We start from the raw sequence: 19,816 nt of genomic DNA, 5'->3' as shown, positions 1-19,816 counted from the left end.
GTGGCTGTGGAGCGACTTCACACATCCTGCCCAGGTGTCAGAGCTGCATTCACAGGGAGGGGCAGTGTTGTGTTTGTCTCCTCCCACCCAGGACTGAAACCACCCTTGCTTTAAGATGCACACTTCAGAGTCGGTCCTCCTGATGCACCCTCCAGCTGGGTACAGCCATACTGCTGGGCTTGCTCCCGAGGGCGGGCTCACAGGAATTTCTCTTCGGCTTTTCAGGAGACCCCAACCAAAGAGCTGGGACACTGTGGAGGAGAAGCTCATGGCCCCGGGCCAAACAGCCCAGCACCGTCTTCTGACTCCCCCTACCTGAACAGGTGCATAAATTCTGAAAGCTCCACGGATGAAGAAGGTATTTAGCTTCTCTGTCTGACTTTGAAAAACAGAAAAATAGAGCTTCAAATAATGTCAATGTGTTTGCAGAATGTCATTTGTTGCTTTAAGTGATCTCCCCAGCCTCGAGACACGGGGGATCGGCCCCAACGTGTGCTAGTTGGGCAGTGTCTGGGGACATGCCAAGCGAGCCTGTCCTTTGAGTGCTCCCTCGCTTCCTTATCACAAAGTGATAATCTGGGGTTGGCTTATTTCCAGGTGGAGGCTTTGAATGGGATGATGACTTCTCTGCCGATCCTTTCATGTCCAAGACGACAAGCAACCTCCTTGGTTCTAAGCCTTCCCTTCAAACGTCCAAGTACTTCTCTCCCCCGCCACCGGCCCGGAGCACAGAGCAGAGCTGGCCGCACGTGTCCCCCTGTTCCAGGTTCTCCATCTCTCCTGCCAACATCGCCAGCTTCTCTCTCACGCACCTCACGGACTCGGACATTGAGCAGGGAGGTGAGAGGCAGCCTGTGTGTCCTGGGGCCGTGGTGGAGGTGGGGCGGGTCTCCCCTGGGGATGCTCCCTGGACTCCAGCCATGGTGGTCTGTTTTCTTGGTATCTGCTGAGTAGATAATACATCTGTGTTTATAAAACTCCACCATCTCAACGGTGGCCTCAGGTTACTCTGCAGGCTCATGGCTGCTTGCTGCTGCTAGGCTGGTGACCCCAGCCAGAGGTGGGAACCACCCCAAGGCCACCTGGAGGACTTGAGGAGTTCCCCAGGCAGTGCTCCACCCCCTTTTCTTCCCCTTTTCTCCTTTTGCTGCTGGTCCCTGTTTTTCCCACAAATCCAGCCTTTCAGAAGGTGCAAGCTGAGAACACTTGACCTGTGATTTTGAAATTGAGCCTGGTGCACTCTGGCTCTTCCCTGGGTTGTTGATTTTGCCATTAAGTTTTGGTCTCTGTGATAGAGAACCAGGTGGGAATTCATGGCAGGGGCACATTTGAAGGGGCAATATCTGAACATTTGGCTTCTTTTTCCCTGTACCTAGATTAAAAGATAAATGTTAATAGGTACATTTTTTTTATTTGAAGTTTACAGCTCAAATAATAAATGTGAAACATAAAGAGCTGGTATCTGTGTTTGCACTGTTTCGCTTATGCTGATTAGATAATGCTTGTGCCCGGCAGTCTCCCAGGGGCAGACGTGCAGGTCGGGGCTGGTTTCTTCTGTGCCCTGAGCGTGGACGCAGAGCCACCCTGGGAGCCGAGCAGCTGTGTGTTCGGAGTTGGCGAGTGCTGCTCCGAGGACACACGGGGCAGCTCGGGCAGGTGTGACAGCAGATACGAGCCACAGTTCCTTTTCCTGCCAGGCTGGTCAGAGATGCTCTTGTTACTTTTGGGGACAGTTCTTAAAATCCATCGTGTCATGTTGTTTCGTCTCCCAAATAGGCAGCAGTGAAGATGGAGAAAAGGATTAGCTGCTGCAGACGACTCCACCAAGCAGCGCCCCGCATCAGCCAAGCAGTCCTGCCCACCGCTGGCCACCGTGAGCCTGGGAGAGGGACTCCGAAGGTGAAAGATTGCTGGACTGCCGCCGGGCCGGGCAGCTGGGCCCTCTGCAGCTGCGCACCCGCGGCCCCTCACACTTGAAGTGCTCGTGGCTGATCGTCCTGGCAAGGTGGCACACTGCCTCCACGTGTGTGGGGGAACCATGTGCACCGGGGTGTGTGTCTGTTTTCCGCCTCCTCTTCCACGTCCATACCTGTGCCTCCTGGTCTGGGTACAGGTGCTGTGGAGGGTGCACCAGGGGAATGGTCACAAGTGAGCCATATTTATTGTTCTTAAAGAAATCACTAATTGCTCTCTGTAATTGCACTGTGGATAAGTGTTCCAAGAGTCCCAATATTGTACAGAATCGTAAATTATTCAAGGAAAATACGGCAAGTCAAGCTGGTGCTATTCACTAGTTTGATTTTTTTTAAATAGTTTATTTGCTCTGCATGGTACTTGTAAAGCTTAAATATTTTGAGTGTTATGCCGTCTTCAGAATTGTTGGAACTGTACATATGGTACTCTTTCATAAATGATATTGATTCTGAATGTTAGTGTTTTATGTTCTTATAGGAAATATTTTTGATGAGTCCAAAAATACTGCTCTGTTTTGTTGATAGAATCGAACACATTTTATCCGTTCTCTATTAGCTGCTTCCCCTGTAGCACACGAGGCCTCTCTGAGCAGCTCAAAGGCCTTGCAGCCTCTCTGTGGGATGTTCCCACTCTGCGCCCACTTTTTCAATCCTTTTGGTAAAAATTGACAGGAGGCGCACCCTGGAACTTGGCTGCAGGTCACTGTTCTCTGAGGCCAGTTTCTGCCGTAGCAGGTCAGGCAAGTTGCAGGCAGAGTGTGGCCACTGCCCCCTCCCCCTCCTCCAGGGGGGCCAGGCTGCAGGGGTTCTATGAGTCCCTCCTCCCTCCTCCGAGGCACTGGCATCCAATGCATCCCAGTAGAGGGCTCTGGATGCTGGGCACGGTATGGATAATTTTGTCTACTTCGGGTGTGGTTGAATCAAGCTCTTAAAAAATTTCCAGGGAGAGGGCGTAACTCAGTGGTAGAGCACTTGTCTTGCGTGCCCGAGACCCTGCTTCCATTCCTAGCACTGGAAAAAAAGGAAATCTCCAAAGCTGATTTCCCCCTCAGAGCCACTCCAAGTCATGGCTGGTGTCTTTGTAACCCAGGAGATAGACTGCGCCTTGCGGCTGCCAGGAAGAAAACAGGGGGCCTCGGCAGAGCCCAGCAGCCCATGTGCCCTCAGGGTTATCCTGTGTGACTGTCAAAACTTGCGTGGCCCAGGGGCTCATCTGCACAGCCTTTTCCTTCTGCATTAAGCACCAAGTTCTCCTCTTGTTTTGAAAGGGACTGAGCATTTGCAGTGCGGCTTCATCACCGGCTGGCAGGAATCAGGCATCCCTGACCCGAAGCTGCCCTCATCCTACCATCCTTGAGCTCTGTGTTGGCACCAGGAAGTCTCCCGTGGCTAGTGTGGCATAGCCGCGCTGTGCTGAGCTAGCACTGATCCTACTGGGGTGGGTCCCCTCACACTGGTCCTTCGCCCCAAATATTTTCGGGTGCTGATCTGATTTCCAGACTCCAGCAAGACACTGGAATGAGTCTCTAGACTGCGGCTGGAGCTGTGACGTCAGCTGGCTCCAGTTCCCGTGCAGAATGCAAATGTGGACCTTGGCTGGAGTGTATGTATGTGGTAAATTGTGACCTTTATTGTGAATTCCGATTCACTCTGCAAATTTTTTCTACTAAGCAATAAAACTTTCCAAAGCAAGAAAATTCAGAATGGAGTCCCCCCGCCCCCACCGTGGTCTGACCATAGTGCACTCCGGCCGGGTTCGAGCGCTGGGTCTGGACATGGAAGCAGGGCTTTGGAAGATGATTTTGCCAAAATGTCAGAACTGAATTTCTTGCTGTGGCAACTTCCTGAGTTTTCTGATTTTTTTTACCTCTATCTACCAGTCTTGATTGAGAGATAAATGAGATGTGATTATGTTCGTTTTTTCAAATTATAGCTTAAGGAGTTCAGACTTAAGTGACTAAAAAATCAAGCAGATCCAGAGAATATATAGCCTTCTTACGTAGTTAGCCCAGGATACATTTACTGCTATTTGGGGGCTGTACTTTTTTTCACTATGTCAAGATTTTTTTTTTAACAACATAGTTCCCACATTTTTTAATTTTAGGTCTGTATCACTCTCATAATTAATTGCCAAAAGCATTTTATACCTTGAGTTGGGAATGGGGTGGGTTGGATCTTACTGTGGTGTTGCATGGAAGGGAAGACTGTATTTCTGATACACATGTGAATCAACATGATTTTTTGAAATCTCAAGCAATACAAAGAAATTTAATTCAATAGATTAAAACTTCAACCCATTTTGAAGTGTCAAGCATGCGCTTTGTTGTTCAATTCAGGGTTGTTGGGGGGTTGTTGTTGGGTTTCTTTGTTTCTTTTTTTTTTTTTAACTAATAAGTTGGTTACCAGTAGTGGGTTTTATGAATGGTACTTGTTCTAAAAAGTTATGCAATGAAGTAAATCATCGGCATTCTCTAGACCAAGTGGGGAGGTTTCTAATACCTGAGGCATTTCCTGGCCTCCTTTGGGTAGCCATACGGGATGTGTCCGACTTGATTTAGATCTTACATTGGTGGAGTGTGTATGTTTAAATCATGTAATACGAATAATCTAACCGTCATTCCCCTTCTAGCTAGATGCTGATTTGTGTTATCAAACGGCCCTGTCATAAGCAGAAAAAGAACTGTAGAGAAAGTCCTCCCAGATCCTTCTGAGACTCAGATCCTGTGTCTGGGTCAGAAGCCATTCATCTTAAGGGCGAAAGAAGAAAGCTGAATTAAAAACAGATCATCCATTCTATTTTTAAATGTTCAGGCCTGACTGTTTCTATAGAGATGGTTTTATCTAAGAAAAAAATCTTTGTATGTCTTGCTGCCATAAAACACCTTTCAAAAACCTCTTCCTTTCACTCATATTTCCCATAGGGTATTTGTAGAGTTAATGATCTTTGGATGTCTGTCCCGGGGGCCTGGCAGAGTTCTCTACTCAGTCAGTCACCTAAAAATTCAGATGCAATGCAAGTGTCATACTCCAAATGTTGGGTTTCAGTTATGGGGGGCTTCAGAGCATTGACCTCATGAGTAGCCTTAAAAAAAGAATGGGCATACAGTTACTTCAGACAGAAATCTCAGAAACAATATTCCTAAGTAGCAGTGCGGTTGGCGCCAGTCTTGGCTGTTAAAAAAGAAAACTCTCTAGCATATAAATAAGTTCTTGAAGATGTGTTGACAGTATTGCATTACCGACACCCGTCCAGGTCAGCTCGAATGGCTTAGCTGGGTCTGGATGATGGGACTCGTCTACAGATAGAGGCCTGGGGTGATCATACCTACCAGGCCTTTGTACTGAACAGTCAGAAGAGGTTCATGGCAATATAACAGTTAATGAACTTTCAGTTTAAATTGTGTACATTTTTAAATTGTAAGATTTTTACTGTATATTGATGCATAGTGTGATTCAATAAATTGCTTGTAATTTAAAAACTATTTAATATTCAAAATAAATATAGTTATATATTTATAAACTCTGTTGTTTCCTTTATTCTGTGATTTTTCCATCATGCAAGAGTAGGGTGGGGGAGGGTGCCCTGGTGCCGAGCTGCCTTGGAGCATCTGTACTTGAGGTCCTCACTTGGCCCAGCCTTAAAGAGCCCCTAGTCACAAGGCTCATCTCCACTCAAAACCAGCCTTTCTGCATGGAGAGGGGCATCCCTCTGGTCCTTTACCCCAGGTGCAGGTGGCTAAGAGGTATGTGACAGCCTCCTGCCATAACTATGGCCCATAAGGCTGACTCTAGTCACCTCACATCCCAGGTGAGACCCTTAGTGTATAGATGAAACAGACATGAGTCCCCATTCAGAGGTGCCCAAGATATGGCAGCACGGCCCAGTGGAGTTGAGGCTGCCAGCCACATGACAGTCCACACATACAGTCCTCGCTGGTTTGGGGCTTGGCCTCTCAGCTCCTGAGCAAGGTGCTGCTTTTAGCATCTTTTAATCCCTTGTAGCAGGTGGCCAGGCTGCCGCCAGGGATGGTGATGCACAGCCCATGAGTGGCAGAGTCGGTTTTGAGCACAAGCTGTCTGCCCCAAAACCAGAAATTGCCAGTCCCTTCCCACCAACCAGGACAGGCCACCAGGAGCTACCAATAGCACCATCCCAAGCCTGGGAGTTTGGGGGACAGCGTGGGAAAGGAAACCCAGGCATCCCCAAGCTCTTGGGGGATGCAGGGTTTACAGCAAAACTTGGGGTGCCCTGGGAGCCAGGGAACCCTAGCCCTTGCTCAAGGATTGTGGCTGCTGTCCTTTAAAGATTCTCTACTAGCGGCAGGAGGATTGCCAGTTCCAAGCCAGCCCCAGCAATTTAGGGGAACCCTGTGTCAAAATTCTAAAGATTAATAAGATTCTCCATTATCCTAGGACAACTGGCTCGACTGGCTCCGTGTTCTGAGCCTTAACCCGGAGGCCAGGTGCGGCCCTGGGGCTTCCGCGGGCCCCCAGGGGCTCGGGCTCCCCACCGGGGGGATGGCCGCCAGCCTGGGCTCCGTCTGATCCGGAGCAGCGGGGCGGTGGGTAGGCGGGGGCGGGCTGCGAGCAGGTCGGGGTGCTGGTTGCCACTGCGCGGCCACCGGTCGGGGAACGGGGGCGTGGCCGCCCACCGGCAGCAGGTGCCCAGCGCCCCGCGCGGCTCCGCCCCGCCCCATCCCCGCCCAGCGAGTTCATTTACATGCGTCCGCGGCCCCGCCCGGGGCGGCTAAAGCGACGTGTCCTTGTCCCCCGTGGGCAGCCTACTCGGCGCGAGCGGCCGTGGATCCCCAGGTAACCGGGAGGCTGGGGCGTCTGGGTGCTTTGCGGGGAGGGGACCCAGAGGCAGGACCAGGTGGCCGCGGAGGGGGAAAACCCAGGTGGTGGGCACCGGGCGCCCAGGCTCCTGTACACGCAGCTGGTGCTGTCCACGTGGTGGGACTGGGGTCTGCTGTGGGGTCCTGGCAGTAATGGTCACCCTCTGACCTGTGACAGCTGCCTTATGTCCACAGTAGTTCTGGTCCCAATATTGTCCCTGAATGTCATGTAAGGTGGCGTGTCTATCCTTGGGGCAAACTTGAGGCATTGCAGGAGCCACCCTAAGCCAGGGTGGGGACATATCTCTGGGTGGTGTAAGCAAAGAGCCAAAGGTCACCTAAGCTCAGGAGGCACTCAAGGGGCAGTGAGGGGCATGGGACCAGAATAAGATCCACTGGTCAATGTGAGCCATCCACCCCCTTAGAGAAAGGACATAAGATACAGGAAGGTTTGGGGGTTTGTGGTAAGATCAGGCAGATGAGCAGCAGCAGCAGCAAAGGGCTGGGAAGAACACTTGAGGCCCCAGCCAGGCCCACCTGAGCTCAGGGCTCAGCACGTGAATGGAAAGGACCCTAGGGTCACTTACCTGCACCAACTGCTGCGCTGCCACTGGCTACTGATACCATTTCATTGGCAAAGACACCGATGGTACGGGCCATCCTGAATGTCCACTGGTCATGGTGAGTGACCACAGAATGGCCTGTGTTCTGGATTTCAGTTTCAAGGGCCTCCCCTCCCAGCCACCACCTCTTGAGACGACCGGTCTGCAGCCATGAAGACCAAGAATCGGCCACCCCGGCGCCAGACATCATTGCAGGACACGGAGACCACGCCTGAGGAGCAGACAGCAGACAGGCCCCAGTCGGGCTCAGGGATGGAGCTGACCAAGGGTCTGCGGAGCAGGACCCCCCGGGGAGCTGGGGCACGGGCAGAGGGTGGGCGCCGCCGGCAGGGTCCCAGCAGCCGTCGGGAGAGCAGTGTCCAGCGGCGGCTGGAGAGCAACGAGCGGGAGCGGCAGCGCATGCACAAGCTCAACAACGCCTTCCAGGCCCTGCGAGAGGTCATCCCGCACGTACGGGCCGACAAGAAGCTCTCCAAGATCGAGACGCTCACCCTGGCCAAGAACTACATCAAGTCGCTGACCACCACCATCCTGACCATGTCCAGCGGCCGCCTCCAGGGCCTGGAGGGGCAGGGCCCGGCACAGGGCCCCAAGCTCTACCAACATTACCAGCAGCAACAGCAGCAATCGGCCGGGGGCACGCTTGGAGCCACCGAGGCCCAGCCCCAGGGCCACCTGCAGCGGTACTCCACACAGATCCACAGCTTCCGGGAGGGCACCTAACAGCCAGGTCCGGGGGTGGGCCGGCAGCGGTGGCCCAGCCTGCCCATCCCAGCCCTGGTCCTCCGTGCTGCAAGCCCCAGACCAGTTGGTGACACTTCACGAGGTTGTGGCCCCAGCAGATCCATCTTCCCTGAATGCTCAGCTCAGCCACTGCCTGGAGCCGTTTCTTCCAGTTGTCCAGAGACAAGCAAGTGGTCTGGTCTGGGCCATGACCCTGGGCAGCATGAGCCCAAAGCATCTCTGCACATCCCAGGTCCTCCATTTTATCTCTGAGCCAGGTGGATAGGCATGTGTGGAAAGGCCCTCGCCTTCCCAAATGGACTCTCTCCACCAGTGGGGCGCTCCCTCCTGGGCACAGGGAGATTCCAGAAAAATGTTTACTTACAAGTTTCCCTGCTACTGGTGAAGCCAAGGCTGGAAAGGGAGCCTCCAAGCTCAACCGTAGGGCTACAGAGCCTGGGCTCAGCCTTCTCATTTAGGGTAACCTGAGGCCCTGGGCCCAAGGCCTCCCAGGGAATATGGCAGAGCCAAGATGGCGGCTCTTCAGCCTCTGGACACCCTAATCAGATGATCTCTGATAAAGGGAGCTGGTGGGGAGGAGCTTCCTTCTTCTTCTCCTGGGGTGGGGACTCCTGGGCAGGCAGTGGAATTGGGCTGGAGACGGGGTTGTATTCCTGAGAGGAGCCCCCAAACCCCTGCACAGGGGGAGTTTGTCCTGGGCCTCCTGTGGGTCCCCACCCCAGTTTGCTATTCATCTTTGTCACTGATGTGGGGCCACCATCTAATTGGCACAGGACTTGAGGATTTCTCGGGGCCTGTTTTGAGTCGGGGCCGTTGGGGTTTTGTGCAAGGTGGAGCCTGGTGTGGCAGGAGCGTCCCTTCCCCCACAGCTTGCTCCCTGATGGCACGGACTGGGTGGCTTGGCAGCCCCGCCGCCTCTGGCCCTGCTTCCGTCTGTCGGGGCGTTCCTACCCCACTGGCTCTGCAGGACTCAGCCACTTTGCTGTCAACCCCTGCTGGCATCTCCCCTTCCTTGGCCCTCTGCCCGGAGCTGACCCAGAGTCCCCTGGGAGCCAGGTCCCTCCTGAGCTGCTGTGGGTGGGGGCCACACTGGGCCATGGACTTTTGCTAGTCCACTCCCAAGAGGCAGCCTTGCTCCTACCCAAGCTGGAGGGGCACAGCACCAGACGCTGAAGGCACCAGTGAATTTGGGGTCAGCCCTGGCCATGTGAAGGGCAGCATGTGGCACCCCAAGGAATAGGCATTAGCCACCCAATCCTAACCCTCTTGGTCAGGCCCTCTGGACGTGGCTCTGGGCTTGTTGGTATTGTGTGTCCCTCCTGCCAGTCCCAGTAGGCCTGGTCTGGCCTTAATACCCCAGCTGGCCCTCACCATGGGCTAGGTGGACCCTCCAGGTCTTCCTGTCTGCCACTCACTGTGGAAGGTCAGTGGTCAGGGAATCAACCCATGTGAGCTGAGGTTGGGACAGAGCCCAGTCCTTCCCTGCTGTGGGGGACCTGCCCAACAGCTCACAAGATGGTAGAGGCCTCCTCTAGCTGAGGGGACTCAGGGCTGCAGACCAGCAGCTCGGTTCCAGCAGAGCCCAGGTCGGGTCAGGTGCCGTCCATCCCGGTGCCTGCCAGATGCACTAACTATCGAAGCATGAAAGCAGGGGGAGGGACGGTGCCAGCAGAGCTCTGTCCAGGAGCCCCCGCCTGAGACTGGGTCTGGGTCACCGCCTCTGGGTCACCGCCTTACAGGACAACAGCCTCCTGGCGCTTTCTGCCCTCAGATGGCACCTCTGCTGCCCAGAGACTGACTTGGGCCAGCTGGCCAGGCCTTCTTCACCCGTGGCAGGGGATCTGTATGCCCCTGGACCATACCAAGGATCTTCAGAGGCCCAAGTCCCACTTCAGGATGCCAGATATTGGGGAGAGGTCAGGGAACAGGTTGGCAGCCAGCGGGCCAGCTGCTGGGTCCCCCTCCACCCAGGCCCTGGGCCCTAAGCCCAGGCTGGACTCTTCCATCCTGCAGGGCTGTTTTCTCAAGCCCTTGGACAAGTGGGTTGGAGCCACCCACCTGATTGGAGCCCAGGTCCCCTGGGCCACCAGCTCCCCACCCTCCCCCAACTCCTCCCAGGCAGATCCTGTTACCTCCCACCAGGGCAGTGCAGACGCCAGAACTTCGAGTGGTTTCCATCTGGGGAAACTCAACTGGAACGAACGGCCTGCGCCCCCGTCCTCATTGTGGTGAAAAATGCTTCTTAAATGACCCAAAGTTACTCTTATATTTTTCTAATGGTCCCTTCAAAGTACTAATAAAATGGAAATAAAATATTTCAGGACGAACGATGCTCTGGCCCCACCCACGAGTGCACGGGCAACTGTGCATCTTAATCAAATGTCTTAATAAAACATCCCATGCCGTTGACAGTGGTGCGAGTTTTTACTGAATAAAGCATCCCAGGGATCAAGACAGTGATGCTGAGCAGGTGAACTGTTGGTGCTGAGCAGCAAGAGGCCGTGTCACTCTGGAGAGGGGGCAGAGTGACACCCAGTGCCTCGCTGAGAGCCACCTGCAGACAGCAAGTCACAGCAGAAATATACAGGTCACATTGGGGGGAACAAACCACGATGCCCACTCAGGCCTACCATGGAGACAAGCGGAGGGTCAGTCCAGGGCCACTCCATCGTTCCCCTGGGCGCCATACTCAGGCTCGCCAGGTCCCACCTCCAGAAACTGTGAACACCAGGTCCTCGAGTGCATGTGGGAGGGGACCCCCCCGAGAAGACCATGCCTAAGGTCAGCTTCTGGTGACAAACCCTCCACAGCAAACTGGAATCCCAGGTGACTGCAGAGCCAACCCCTCCTGACCACAGACAGACAGACGGGGAGCCAGTCAGGAGCCCGGCTACTCAAGCCACCTCAGAAGGAGTGTGGACAGGACATGGCTCTGGTCACCTCCCACGCACAGTGTCCAGCTGTAGGAAGTGACTGGAGACATCGCCTAAGGGGCACAGGGCAGCCAGCAGCACAGAGGCTACCCAGGGCAAGGGCCACTGGCTAAGCACTTCCTCCTGGCCCGGCACAGCAGGGCTCTCACATTAGGGCGGAAGGCGCCTTCTCCCTGCCCTGGGGGCAGGACAGCTCGGGGGATTCTGTCCATACCCAGCCCACAGCACAGTCTTGCTTCCCACAATGCTGGGGGGCCCAGGACACTGCTCCCCTCTACCTTGCCACCCTGCAACAGGATCCCAGATCCTCCATATGAGGAGCCTCCCCCACCATGGAAGGTTCTTGAGGTAACTGCACTTGGGCACATCTCCATGCACCCAGCAGGCCCAGCTCACCTGGGGAAGGCCCTCCACTTGAGCATTCATCTCCAGCTCACCACCTCTGTTTAACTTTCCAAACTAGATCTGCTTCTAAACCCTGCTCTGAGGAATGACCACAGCCTGTGGCAGGGGGTCCAGAGCCCCGCAGCCATTTCTCTTGGGGCAGGGCAGGGCCCAGATGCCATCTGGGGCACCTGGCTCAGAAGGGTTCCTCCCTGGCTCTGCTCCCGGGGCCAGAGTTCCTGGCAAGCTCCAAGCTCCAGGCTCAGGGCCTGGGCAGGTGGACAGTGTAGGGCAAGGAGCAGATGGGACAGGCGGGGGTCCCTCCCCGCACCACAGCTCTCCTGGCAGACGGGGGACACGTGTGGGCTTTACACCCTGGCACTTTAGCCTTCGCCTCTGAAGGGGCCACGACCTGCCAGGTGCCCTCCTGAGTCGTCCTGATGATGTCTTCTCTCGGGGCACTCTTCAGCACAGAAGGGCTCAAGCCTGATCCTCAAGCCTGTCACCATCCCAGCCTCCAGGTGACTGGGCAGCCTCAGCAGCAGACAGGGCCGTGGACCTCCTGCTCCTGGGACACGCTCCGGACAGCCTTGGTGGCATTGGCCCGGACAGATATGTGGTCCCAGCCTCCCTGGGAGGAGAAGCCACATCAGCCAGGCCTCAGGACCCCCGAGGGGCCCCGCCAGGGGCCTTCCCACACCCCTAGGTCAGGTCTCAGCTGGGCTGGCCAGCTCAATGGCTCCGCCTCAGGAGGGCATACAGCAGGGTGGCCACACACTCACCCCGATGCCGTAGTCCCAGCCCTGCCCCTTGGGCTCTTGGGGCTGCACGCCCGTGCGGTGACACACTGTCCCCCGGCTCAGCCCATGGCTGCCCTGGACTTTGTTGGCGATGACCCAGACCTGGAACACAGGCCCGGTGAAGCCGGCCCAGCTGCAGTGGGTCAGCTGGGGTGGGAGTGGGGAGGCCAGGGAGGGAGCCCAGAGACCCCAGCACCTGCCACCCCCTTCCCCACCTGGTCCAGGGGCCCCACGGACACTCTGCGCACATTGTTGGACACATGATCCCAGCTGGAGCCCTGCGGGTAGCTGGGTGTGATTCCTCCGCGGAACCACAGGTTCCCTGGGGAGAGAAGCAGAGAGTCAGGGCCCCTCCTGGGGTGCAGCGGGTCAGGGAGCCTGGGGAGGAGGCGCCCACTGCTCCTTCACACCCCGCACTCGCTGACCCATGGCGGGGCCTGGGCGGTGTCCAGCTCTGCCCTTTCCACACCCGGGTTCCTTGGCTTCATAATCGTCCCATTGTGCTGGGCGGCGCTGGGGCTGTCACCTCTCCCTACTGAGGTAGAAACTGAGGGCAAAGAGTTCTAAACAAACAGAATGGAGAACCGGATCTGGAGAAGCACCTGGGCTCAGGTCTGCACTCGGCCTCCTCCTGGCATCTCCTCACCTGTAACCATGACAGGACCTTGAAGGGAACTAGCCAGAGGCCTGCCTAAGGTGACCAGGGGTCAGGGATAGCGAGAGCCAGCCTGTGTTTCCTGTGAGGCTCCCACGTCACAGACCTCAATGGAATCTTCTAGAAGATGCTCCTGGTGCTAGCCCTGCCATGCTGTCACCCAGCCTCAACAGGAAGTGGCAACGACCAGCTTTCTGCTCTATTAGGTCTTGGCCATCTGGAGTCGCTGACCACCCAACCCTGGTTAACTTGGGGAGAAGACTAGCATCAAGGCTGGCCTCAGGCTGGACATCTCTCATGGCAGTATGAAGGTCTTCCGTTGGGGACCTCGGGGCTGTCCTGTTCCGTCCTGGCCCAGACCTGGGCTGCAGCTCAGTGTCCTACCCCCAGGGTCATCACAGCGTGGGAAGGGCATACTGACATGCAGGCCAACTGCTTGGCTCTGACACCTAGCGCTCCATGTCCCCAGGGGAAATAAGGCTCAGAAAAGCCTGGACAATTCCAGTCATATCAAGAAGAAACCCAGAGGCAGGCCGTCCCCTCCTGATGGAGTCGGTGCCTGCCCGCTGTCCCTCAGGAACCCTACCCTCCCTTGGGGAACCCCACCCTCCTGGCCCACCATGCAAGAACGGAAACCACTTGCCATTTTCATCCAGGGCATATACAGACGTCTGCCCAACAGACACCTGTGATAGTCTCTGTTTGGGGGGAGGGGGGATGTGGTACCAGCAGTCACCTGTGATGGGAGAGCTGACTCAGGGGGCCGCCCACAAAATCTGAGAGTCCACATGCAGCCAGCCTCGGTCCCCAGCCAAACACAGATGTGCCGCTGAGGCCTAGTGGGGGCTGAGGGCCAAGCAAGGCTGCCCAGGCCCTGCCGTCCACCCCACACCCCAGCCTTGCCAGGGGTGTGGCAGGTTTCAACAGAGGGCCCAACAGACCAGCCTTACCAAGGCAGACACAAAGGTGCCCAGCCGGGCACACAGCAGAGCTGGTCACAGTGGCTACCTTCAACTCTCCCACTCGGTGGAAGGAGCTGTATGCCCCTCAAGCCACCCCTCTGTCTACCCTGTGCCAGCTTCCCCCAGGGGACACTTTCCAAATTGCCAGCAAAGAGCAGTCTATAGTGGTCACAGTGGGTCACCCAGCAAGGGTCAGACAGGCCTGGCTCAGGGCATGGGGATAGCTGTAAAGGAGTGGCCTTGTCACCAGCTATGACAGTGGGTGGGGCCCCAGCTGGCCCCTATGCCTGGTCCAGAGGTGCCACTAAGTGCTTATCAAGTCGAGCTAGAACCTTACTCTGATGCCCCATCCCAGCCTGGGCCCTTGGGGACCTCCTGGAGGGCGGCACTCACCAGCTGGCTGGGAGGGGGACACAGAGCCCCTGTAGAATGCAGAGCCATCCCTGGCCACAGCCCACACCTGGTAGCAGGCCCCAATGGAAACGGAGGCGAAGGGCTGGTCTGTGCCAACATGCAGCCAGGAGGAGCCCTGGGGGCAGTGAGGAGGAGAGCTGATGCGGCTCCCAGAAGCAGGGAGCCCCTGTACCCCCAAGCCCAGCTACAGTGCAAGGTCCAGCGTCCAAGCCTGCCTGGGGTGGGAAACCTGGGGGACCACAGGGTGTCCGGGGAAGCTTTGACACCTGAACTGGCCCTGCCTGACTCGCCCTGACCACAGACTGATCTTGGCCTCTTGTTGGACCCTGGACTTGGCCTCTCATCCCTCAAGCATGGAAAATGATCCTCCATGTCACCTGGGCCTGCCTCTGTCCCCCTGATCCCTGGCCCAGGCCCTGAAAGATGGCAGCTCCTCATGTCAACTTATCCTCAGCACCAACCGCCCAGAGGGCCCATTGACTGGCTCCATCCACAGGGACCGTCCTGGGCAGGCCTGGGGAGCCCTGAGCCAGCCTGACTCCAGAGCCAGAGCCGATCTTAGGAAGCACATGGAGGACGGGGCGCCCGCCCAGGAGGTGCTCACCGCGGGGTTGAGCTCGGACACGCCCAGGCGGCACAGCACATCCCCCTTGTCACTGACGGCCCACAGGGCAATGCTGTGCGTGTGCCCCTCAGCCTCTGGGCTCTCTGGGATGATAGACACGTCCCCAAGGGCGATGGGAGCCACCTCCAGCCAAGGCCCACTGGTCACCAGCTTGCATTTTCTGTCCAGGGAAAGAGCACAACTCAGGGGCCCAGCATGACAGCAAGCCTCAGGGCCTGGCACTGCCCCCGCCACCTGAGGTAGACACCCAGAGGGCCCAGCAAGCAGAGCCAAGATGGACAACCGACCACCACGAGGAAGGAGGGGGAAGATTCCCAGGCTCAGGGAGGGCAGGGCCAGAACCCTGGAGGGCACCCGTGTGGGCAGGAGTGAGGGGCCTGTGGTGGACCCCTTTCTGCCCCCAATTTGGCCAGGACTCTCTCCTGCCCACAAGCAGGGCCTGCCAGTGACATTTCTCTTATTTGTTCTTGAAAACAAACTCTTCAGAAACCAGAGCGCTGGGAGCCCGCCGCGGGCATTTCCTGGGCTGACATTTACTTTGTGTTTTCTCCTCCCTCCCTGTTCCAGTTTCTTCCCTGGAGACTGAGATCAGAGGCCAGCAGCTCTGGCCCAGGAGGAGCAAGGCTGGGCCCCACCCCCTGGCTTAGCTTACCTGGCCCAACACCTTCTCCTGACAAAATCCTTCATGGTTTTGTACCCATGGTATGAGCTGCAAGAAGAGGAGGGAAAAATCAAGACACCTATGGAAGGCTCTGGAAAAGGACACTACACACATTCTTTTCAAACTGCTGCAGGGCAGAGCCTTGGTGTAAGTCAGAGGATCAGATGAGCAGCAGGGTCAGGGGTGTCTCGCTGCACCCTGGGCTTGAGGCCTCCTGGAGCCAGGGATGGCAGTGCCCTTCCAGGGGGTCAAGCTGAAGGGCCCTCCCCCCACAGGCCCCATCAGAGTCCTTCTAGGCCTGGCTGCAGGACCTTCTCCCTCCTCCCAGCTGGGTTCTGCTTGGAAGCCACCCACCGAGGCCCGGACTCTGGCTCCTGGTTTGGTCTCCCTTGGATTGGACATGACTCCACGTGAGGGTCTCTACAAGCCACCTGGGTCTCAACACTGTGGCCACCAGCCCCCACTTTGTGGCTCACCATCTGCTTCTCCATCCTCCTACTGCACCACCCTGGGCACACCTGGCCTCCCAGAGTGGTGCCTGCCTCGCTCTTGAAGAGGCTGCTCCCTCACCCTGACACGTTCCCCTGCACTGGCCCCATTACCACCTGGCATTCAGAAAATGGCCCAACGTCCCCCAGAACTCCCTGCTAAGGTGCCCGAGGCCCCTCACCCTCCTGGAGCCCCTCAGCCCAGGCCAGCAGGTCCCACCACTGGTCCTCCAGAACCTTCTGGCTGACCCAGCAGGAAGGAGCCAGGTGTTTAGGAATCTCAGCAGCCAGGTGGGCCAGCTGTGGGGCAGAGCTCCCCTGGGCCCCGCCTACTCCTCTCAACCAGCCCCAGCCCTGTAGCAGCTGAGGTGACCAGGGCTGGGGCAAGGGCCAGCCTTGCACAGAAGCGAGACACAAGAGGCCACACAGCCCAGGGTCCTGATGCTCAGAGGCCCGGGACAGAGAGAAATACTCACGCAGGGAAGTCACTGGCGTACTGCCACCCCTCCTGGTCAGTGCCTCCCGTTATGCTGAAGTCCACATACCAGTCGGAAACCTGGGGAGGCACGTCAGTGAGAAAGTGACCCCCAAATCTGTAGCCAGCCAGGAACTTGGGGAAGGCACGGCAGGGCAGGGCAGGCAGACGCCTCTCCTCAGACAGCCTAGGACTCACCCAGGTCCACTGCAGGGACGGGGGCTTTGTGCCAGCCTTGGTGCATTCCTGTAGCCCTGTAGCATCACTCCACATATACCGGTCGGTGGGCAGACCCCTGTAGGACAAGGGGTGCGAGGTGAAGAGAGTGCCGGGAACAGGCCCAGCCTGCTACACACCCCAGAAGTAGGCATGCACCCCATCCCTGCCCCAGGCACCCTCACCAGGCGTGAGGGGCAAACACAGAACCAGCCCAGATGGGGAGACCAACCAGGGCAATGCACGTCGCCATGGTACCCTGGCCATAACAACCAAGCCACCCACCGAGGCCACAGCGCTGTCTGGGAGCTGCCTCTCTCTCCTGGGTATTCTGGGCTGAACAGTGTCCCCCAAAAGACTAGGAAGTCCTAACACCCAGTAAGTACAGATGTGACCTGGCTGAGATGAGGTCCCTAGGGTGGCCCTATCTGACTCGAATCTTCATAACAAGGGGAATGAGGACACAGGTGGACACGGAGGGAGGAGGATGTGGAGACAGCTGCCTGCAAGGCTGAAGAGGCAGGGGAAAGACCCTTCCCTGCTGCCCGGAGAAGGAACCAGCCCTGCGACATCCTGATTGCTGACCTCCAGCCTCCAGAACCCAGGACAATGCATTTCTGTTGTCCAGGCCACGCAGCCACCATAGGGCACTATGGTAGTAGCAAGCAGCGCAGGGACCGGGTGTGGGCACAGCTGTGAGGCCCCGGTGCCCAGAGCCCATGGCTGGAGCCTGCCTGGCCCTGTCTGCCCTCTCTCTGGATGAGGGAGTGGCGAGCCCTTCTTTGTAAGGACTGGGGGCGGGGGGTGTGCAGCGGAGAGCCAAGTGCAGACTGTGCAGGCCCTGGGACGGGGTGTGGGTTTCTAGGAAGACCTGTGCTCAGAAAAGCTCTGCCTCTGGTTTACTGGGATAACAAGGAGACACACAAACATTTACACACAGAAAGTGCCATGGGTTGTCCTGCGTCCAGGGCTGAGTGGAGGGGAGATGGGCAGGGTCACCTGGGGTGGACTGTCCCCGCAGCCCACCTTCATGCACTCGTCTTTCTCTCCTCCCAGAGGCCCACACGCACCCAAGGAGGTGAGAAGGTAAACCCAAAATGCATGTGGTGTTTAGTGTCCTTGGTCAGTGAGATTGGAGGGTCCATGCAGCTTGTTCCTCATATTGCTTGATATTTATTTCACCAACTTTGAAAAAGCCAGAAAGGAAACCAATTGCACTCCAGCCCAGGTAAAAACCACAAAATTGGAGCCCATCGAGGTGGCTCAGGCCTATCATCCCAGCAGCTCAGAGGTTGAGGCAGGAGGACCGTGAGTTCAAAGCCAGCCTCAGCAACAGTGAGGCGCTAAGCAACTCAGTGAGACCCTGTCTCTAAATAAAATACAAAATAGGGCTGGGGATGTGGCTCAGTGGCTGAGTGGCCCTAGTTCAATCTCTGGTGCCAAAAGAAAAATGAAAAGAAAAACCATGAAATAGAAAAGTCTGAACACGCCATTTAAAATGGCATCAAAAATACGAAATACTATCACTAAAGATGTCAAGACCCCTGTGTAGAAAATCACAAAACCTAGATGAGCAGGTGGCGCACCCATAATTCCTGACACTTGGCAGGCTGAGGCAGGAAGATCAAGTTTGAGGTCAGCCTGGGAAACTTAGACCTGCTGTCTCAAAATAAAAGAATAAAAAGAACTGGGGTGTAGCATAGTGGTAGAGCACCCCTGGGTTCAATTCCCAGTACTGGAAAAATGGAAAATAAAAAGAAAGAAAAGAAAAATATCCCAAAGTCTGAGTAAGAAGAAATTATAGGGCTGGGGCATAGCGCAGTGGCAGAGCACTTGCCTAGCAATATGCAAGACCACAGGTTTTCCCTAGTATCTCAAGAAAAAAAAGGAAAATAAGGAGAAGTACATTTTAGAGACTTACACTGTAAGACAGCTGTTGAACCCAAACTGATCTTTGGATCCAAGACCACCTGTTCTAGGTCCCCAAGGGTTTTCCAGGACTGGGACAAGCTACTTCTCAAGTTCATCTAGAACTGCTTCAAGAATCGTCAGAAGACCACTGAAGACAGTGAGAGGATTTGTCCCATTAACACTGAAAACCTCCTGAGAGGAACCATAACTGGGTCAATGCAGGATTAGCCCCAGGACACCCAATAGCTGGGTGGAAGAGAAAGGCTTGGGGTGGGGCTGCGGCGTGCGGACACTTGATCTAAAACAAAAACACCCTATAATCCAGGAGGAAAAGGACAGATTTCTCAATAAACAGTGAGAGTTTTATTTCAAGTGAATATTTCAAGTGAAAAAAACACATCTCAGCAAGGCTGCAAGTAGCCACCACCGCTTTCTAGGATTCATGATACTTCCCACGGAAGACAAGAAGATCTCCAGACAGTCAGCTAAGACACATACCCACTGGGCGTGGTGGCACACGCCTGTAATCCCAGTGGCTCGGAGGCTGAGGCAGGAGGATCCTGAGTTCAAAGCCAGCCTTAGCAATGGTGAGGAGCTAAGCAACTCAGGGAGACCCTGTCTCTAAATAAAATACAACATAGGGCTGGGGATGTGGCTCAGTGGTCAAGCGCCCCTGAGTTCAATCCCTGGTACCAAAAAAAAAAAAAGAAGAAAAGAAAGGCAAAGACCCTGTGAACAAATCTGAGAGAAGTGGTCTAAAGGCAAAATTTGGGATCAGCTGAATCAGCTAGTCTTTTTGGGGGGGAGCCAGGAGTACTGAGGATTGAACTCAGGGGCACTAGACCACTGAGCCACATCCCCAGCCCTATGTTGTATTTTATTTAGAAACATGGTCTCACTGAGTTGCTTAGCATCTCACTTTTGCTGAGGCTGGCTTTGAACTCATGATCCTCCTGCCTCAGCCTCCTAAGCCAATGGGATTACAGGCGTGCGCCACTGCACCTGGATTTAATCAGCTAGTCTTGTGTGACAAACTTGGAGGAATTTCCCAGCTGAAAGCTACACGTGTCCCCACTGTGGTCTTGGAGACCTGGCTCCCTGGCCAGCATGGCCTTCT

General features: G+C 55.8%; 3 protein-coding genes across 6 annotated transcripts in view; 2 read left to right on the top strand and 1 right to left on the bottom strand.

Moving 5' to 3' along the window:
* Positions 1-4,079, top strand: part of LMTK2 (lemur tyrosine kinase 2) — an 85,484-nt gene extending 81,405 nt beyond the window's left edge. For all 3 annotated transcript variants that reach the window (XM_081298740.1, XM_081298741.1, XM_081298739.1), the window contains 3 exons: positions 226-358; positions 598-840; positions 1,777-4,079. In XM_081298740.1, coding sequence (XP_081154866.1) covers positions 226-358; positions 598-840; positions 1,777-1,805 — 405 coding nt within the window. In that variant the 3' untranslated portion in view covers positions 1,806-4,079. The remainder of the gene's footprint in view (positions 1-225; positions 359-597; positions 841-1,776) is intronic.
* Positions 4,080-5,517: 1,438 nt separating this feature from the next.
* On the top strand, positions 5,518-12,113 carry BHLHA15 (basic helix-loop-helix family member a15). The gene has a single exon (XM_081298744.1). The coding sequence runs from the start codon at positions 7,582-7,584 to the stop codon at positions 8,152-8,154; it is 573 nt and encodes a 190-aa protein (XP_081154870.1). The 5' UTR covers positions 5,518-7,581; the 3' UTR covers positions 8,155-12,113.
* The window catches only part of TECPR1 (tectonin beta-propeller repeat containing 1), a 29,048-nt gene continuing 21,217 nt past the window's right edge, over positions 11,986-19,816 (bottom strand). Inside the window, exons 17-25 of one of the 2 annotated variants that reach the window (XM_081298742.1) lie at positions 16,771-16,867; positions 16,574-16,653; positions 15,601-15,657; positions 14,928-15,108; positions 14,303-14,438; positions 13,591-13,683; positions 12,508-12,614; positions 12,275-12,394; positions 11,986-12,123 (exon numbers count right to left, since the gene is read on the bottom strand). In XM_081298742.1, coding sequence (XP_081154868.1) covers positions 12,028-12,123; positions 12,275-12,394; positions 12,508-12,614; positions 13,591-13,683; positions 14,303-14,438; positions 14,928-15,108; positions 15,601-15,657; positions 16,574-16,653; positions 16,771-16,867 — 967 coding nt within the window. In that variant the 3' untranslated portion in view covers positions 11,986-12,027. The remainder of the gene's footprint in view (positions 12,124-12,274; positions 12,395-12,507; positions 12,615-13,590; positions 13,684-14,302; positions 14,439-14,927; positions 15,109-15,600; positions 15,658-16,573; positions 16,654-16,770; positions 16,868-19,816) is intronic. The other variant, XM_081298743.1, reaches the window with a different exon arrangement.

This window comes from Spermophilus citellus (assembly GCF_964194105.1).
Source record: "Spermophilus citellus genome assembly, chromosome: 6".
NCBI classification, from domain to species: domain Eukaryota; kingdom Metazoa; phylum Chordata; class Mammalia; order Rodentia; family Sciuridae; genus Spermophilus; species Spermophilus citellus.
The sequence above is the reverse complement of the archived record's forward strand: the minus strand, read 5'-3'. Positions and strand labels throughout refer to the sequence as shown.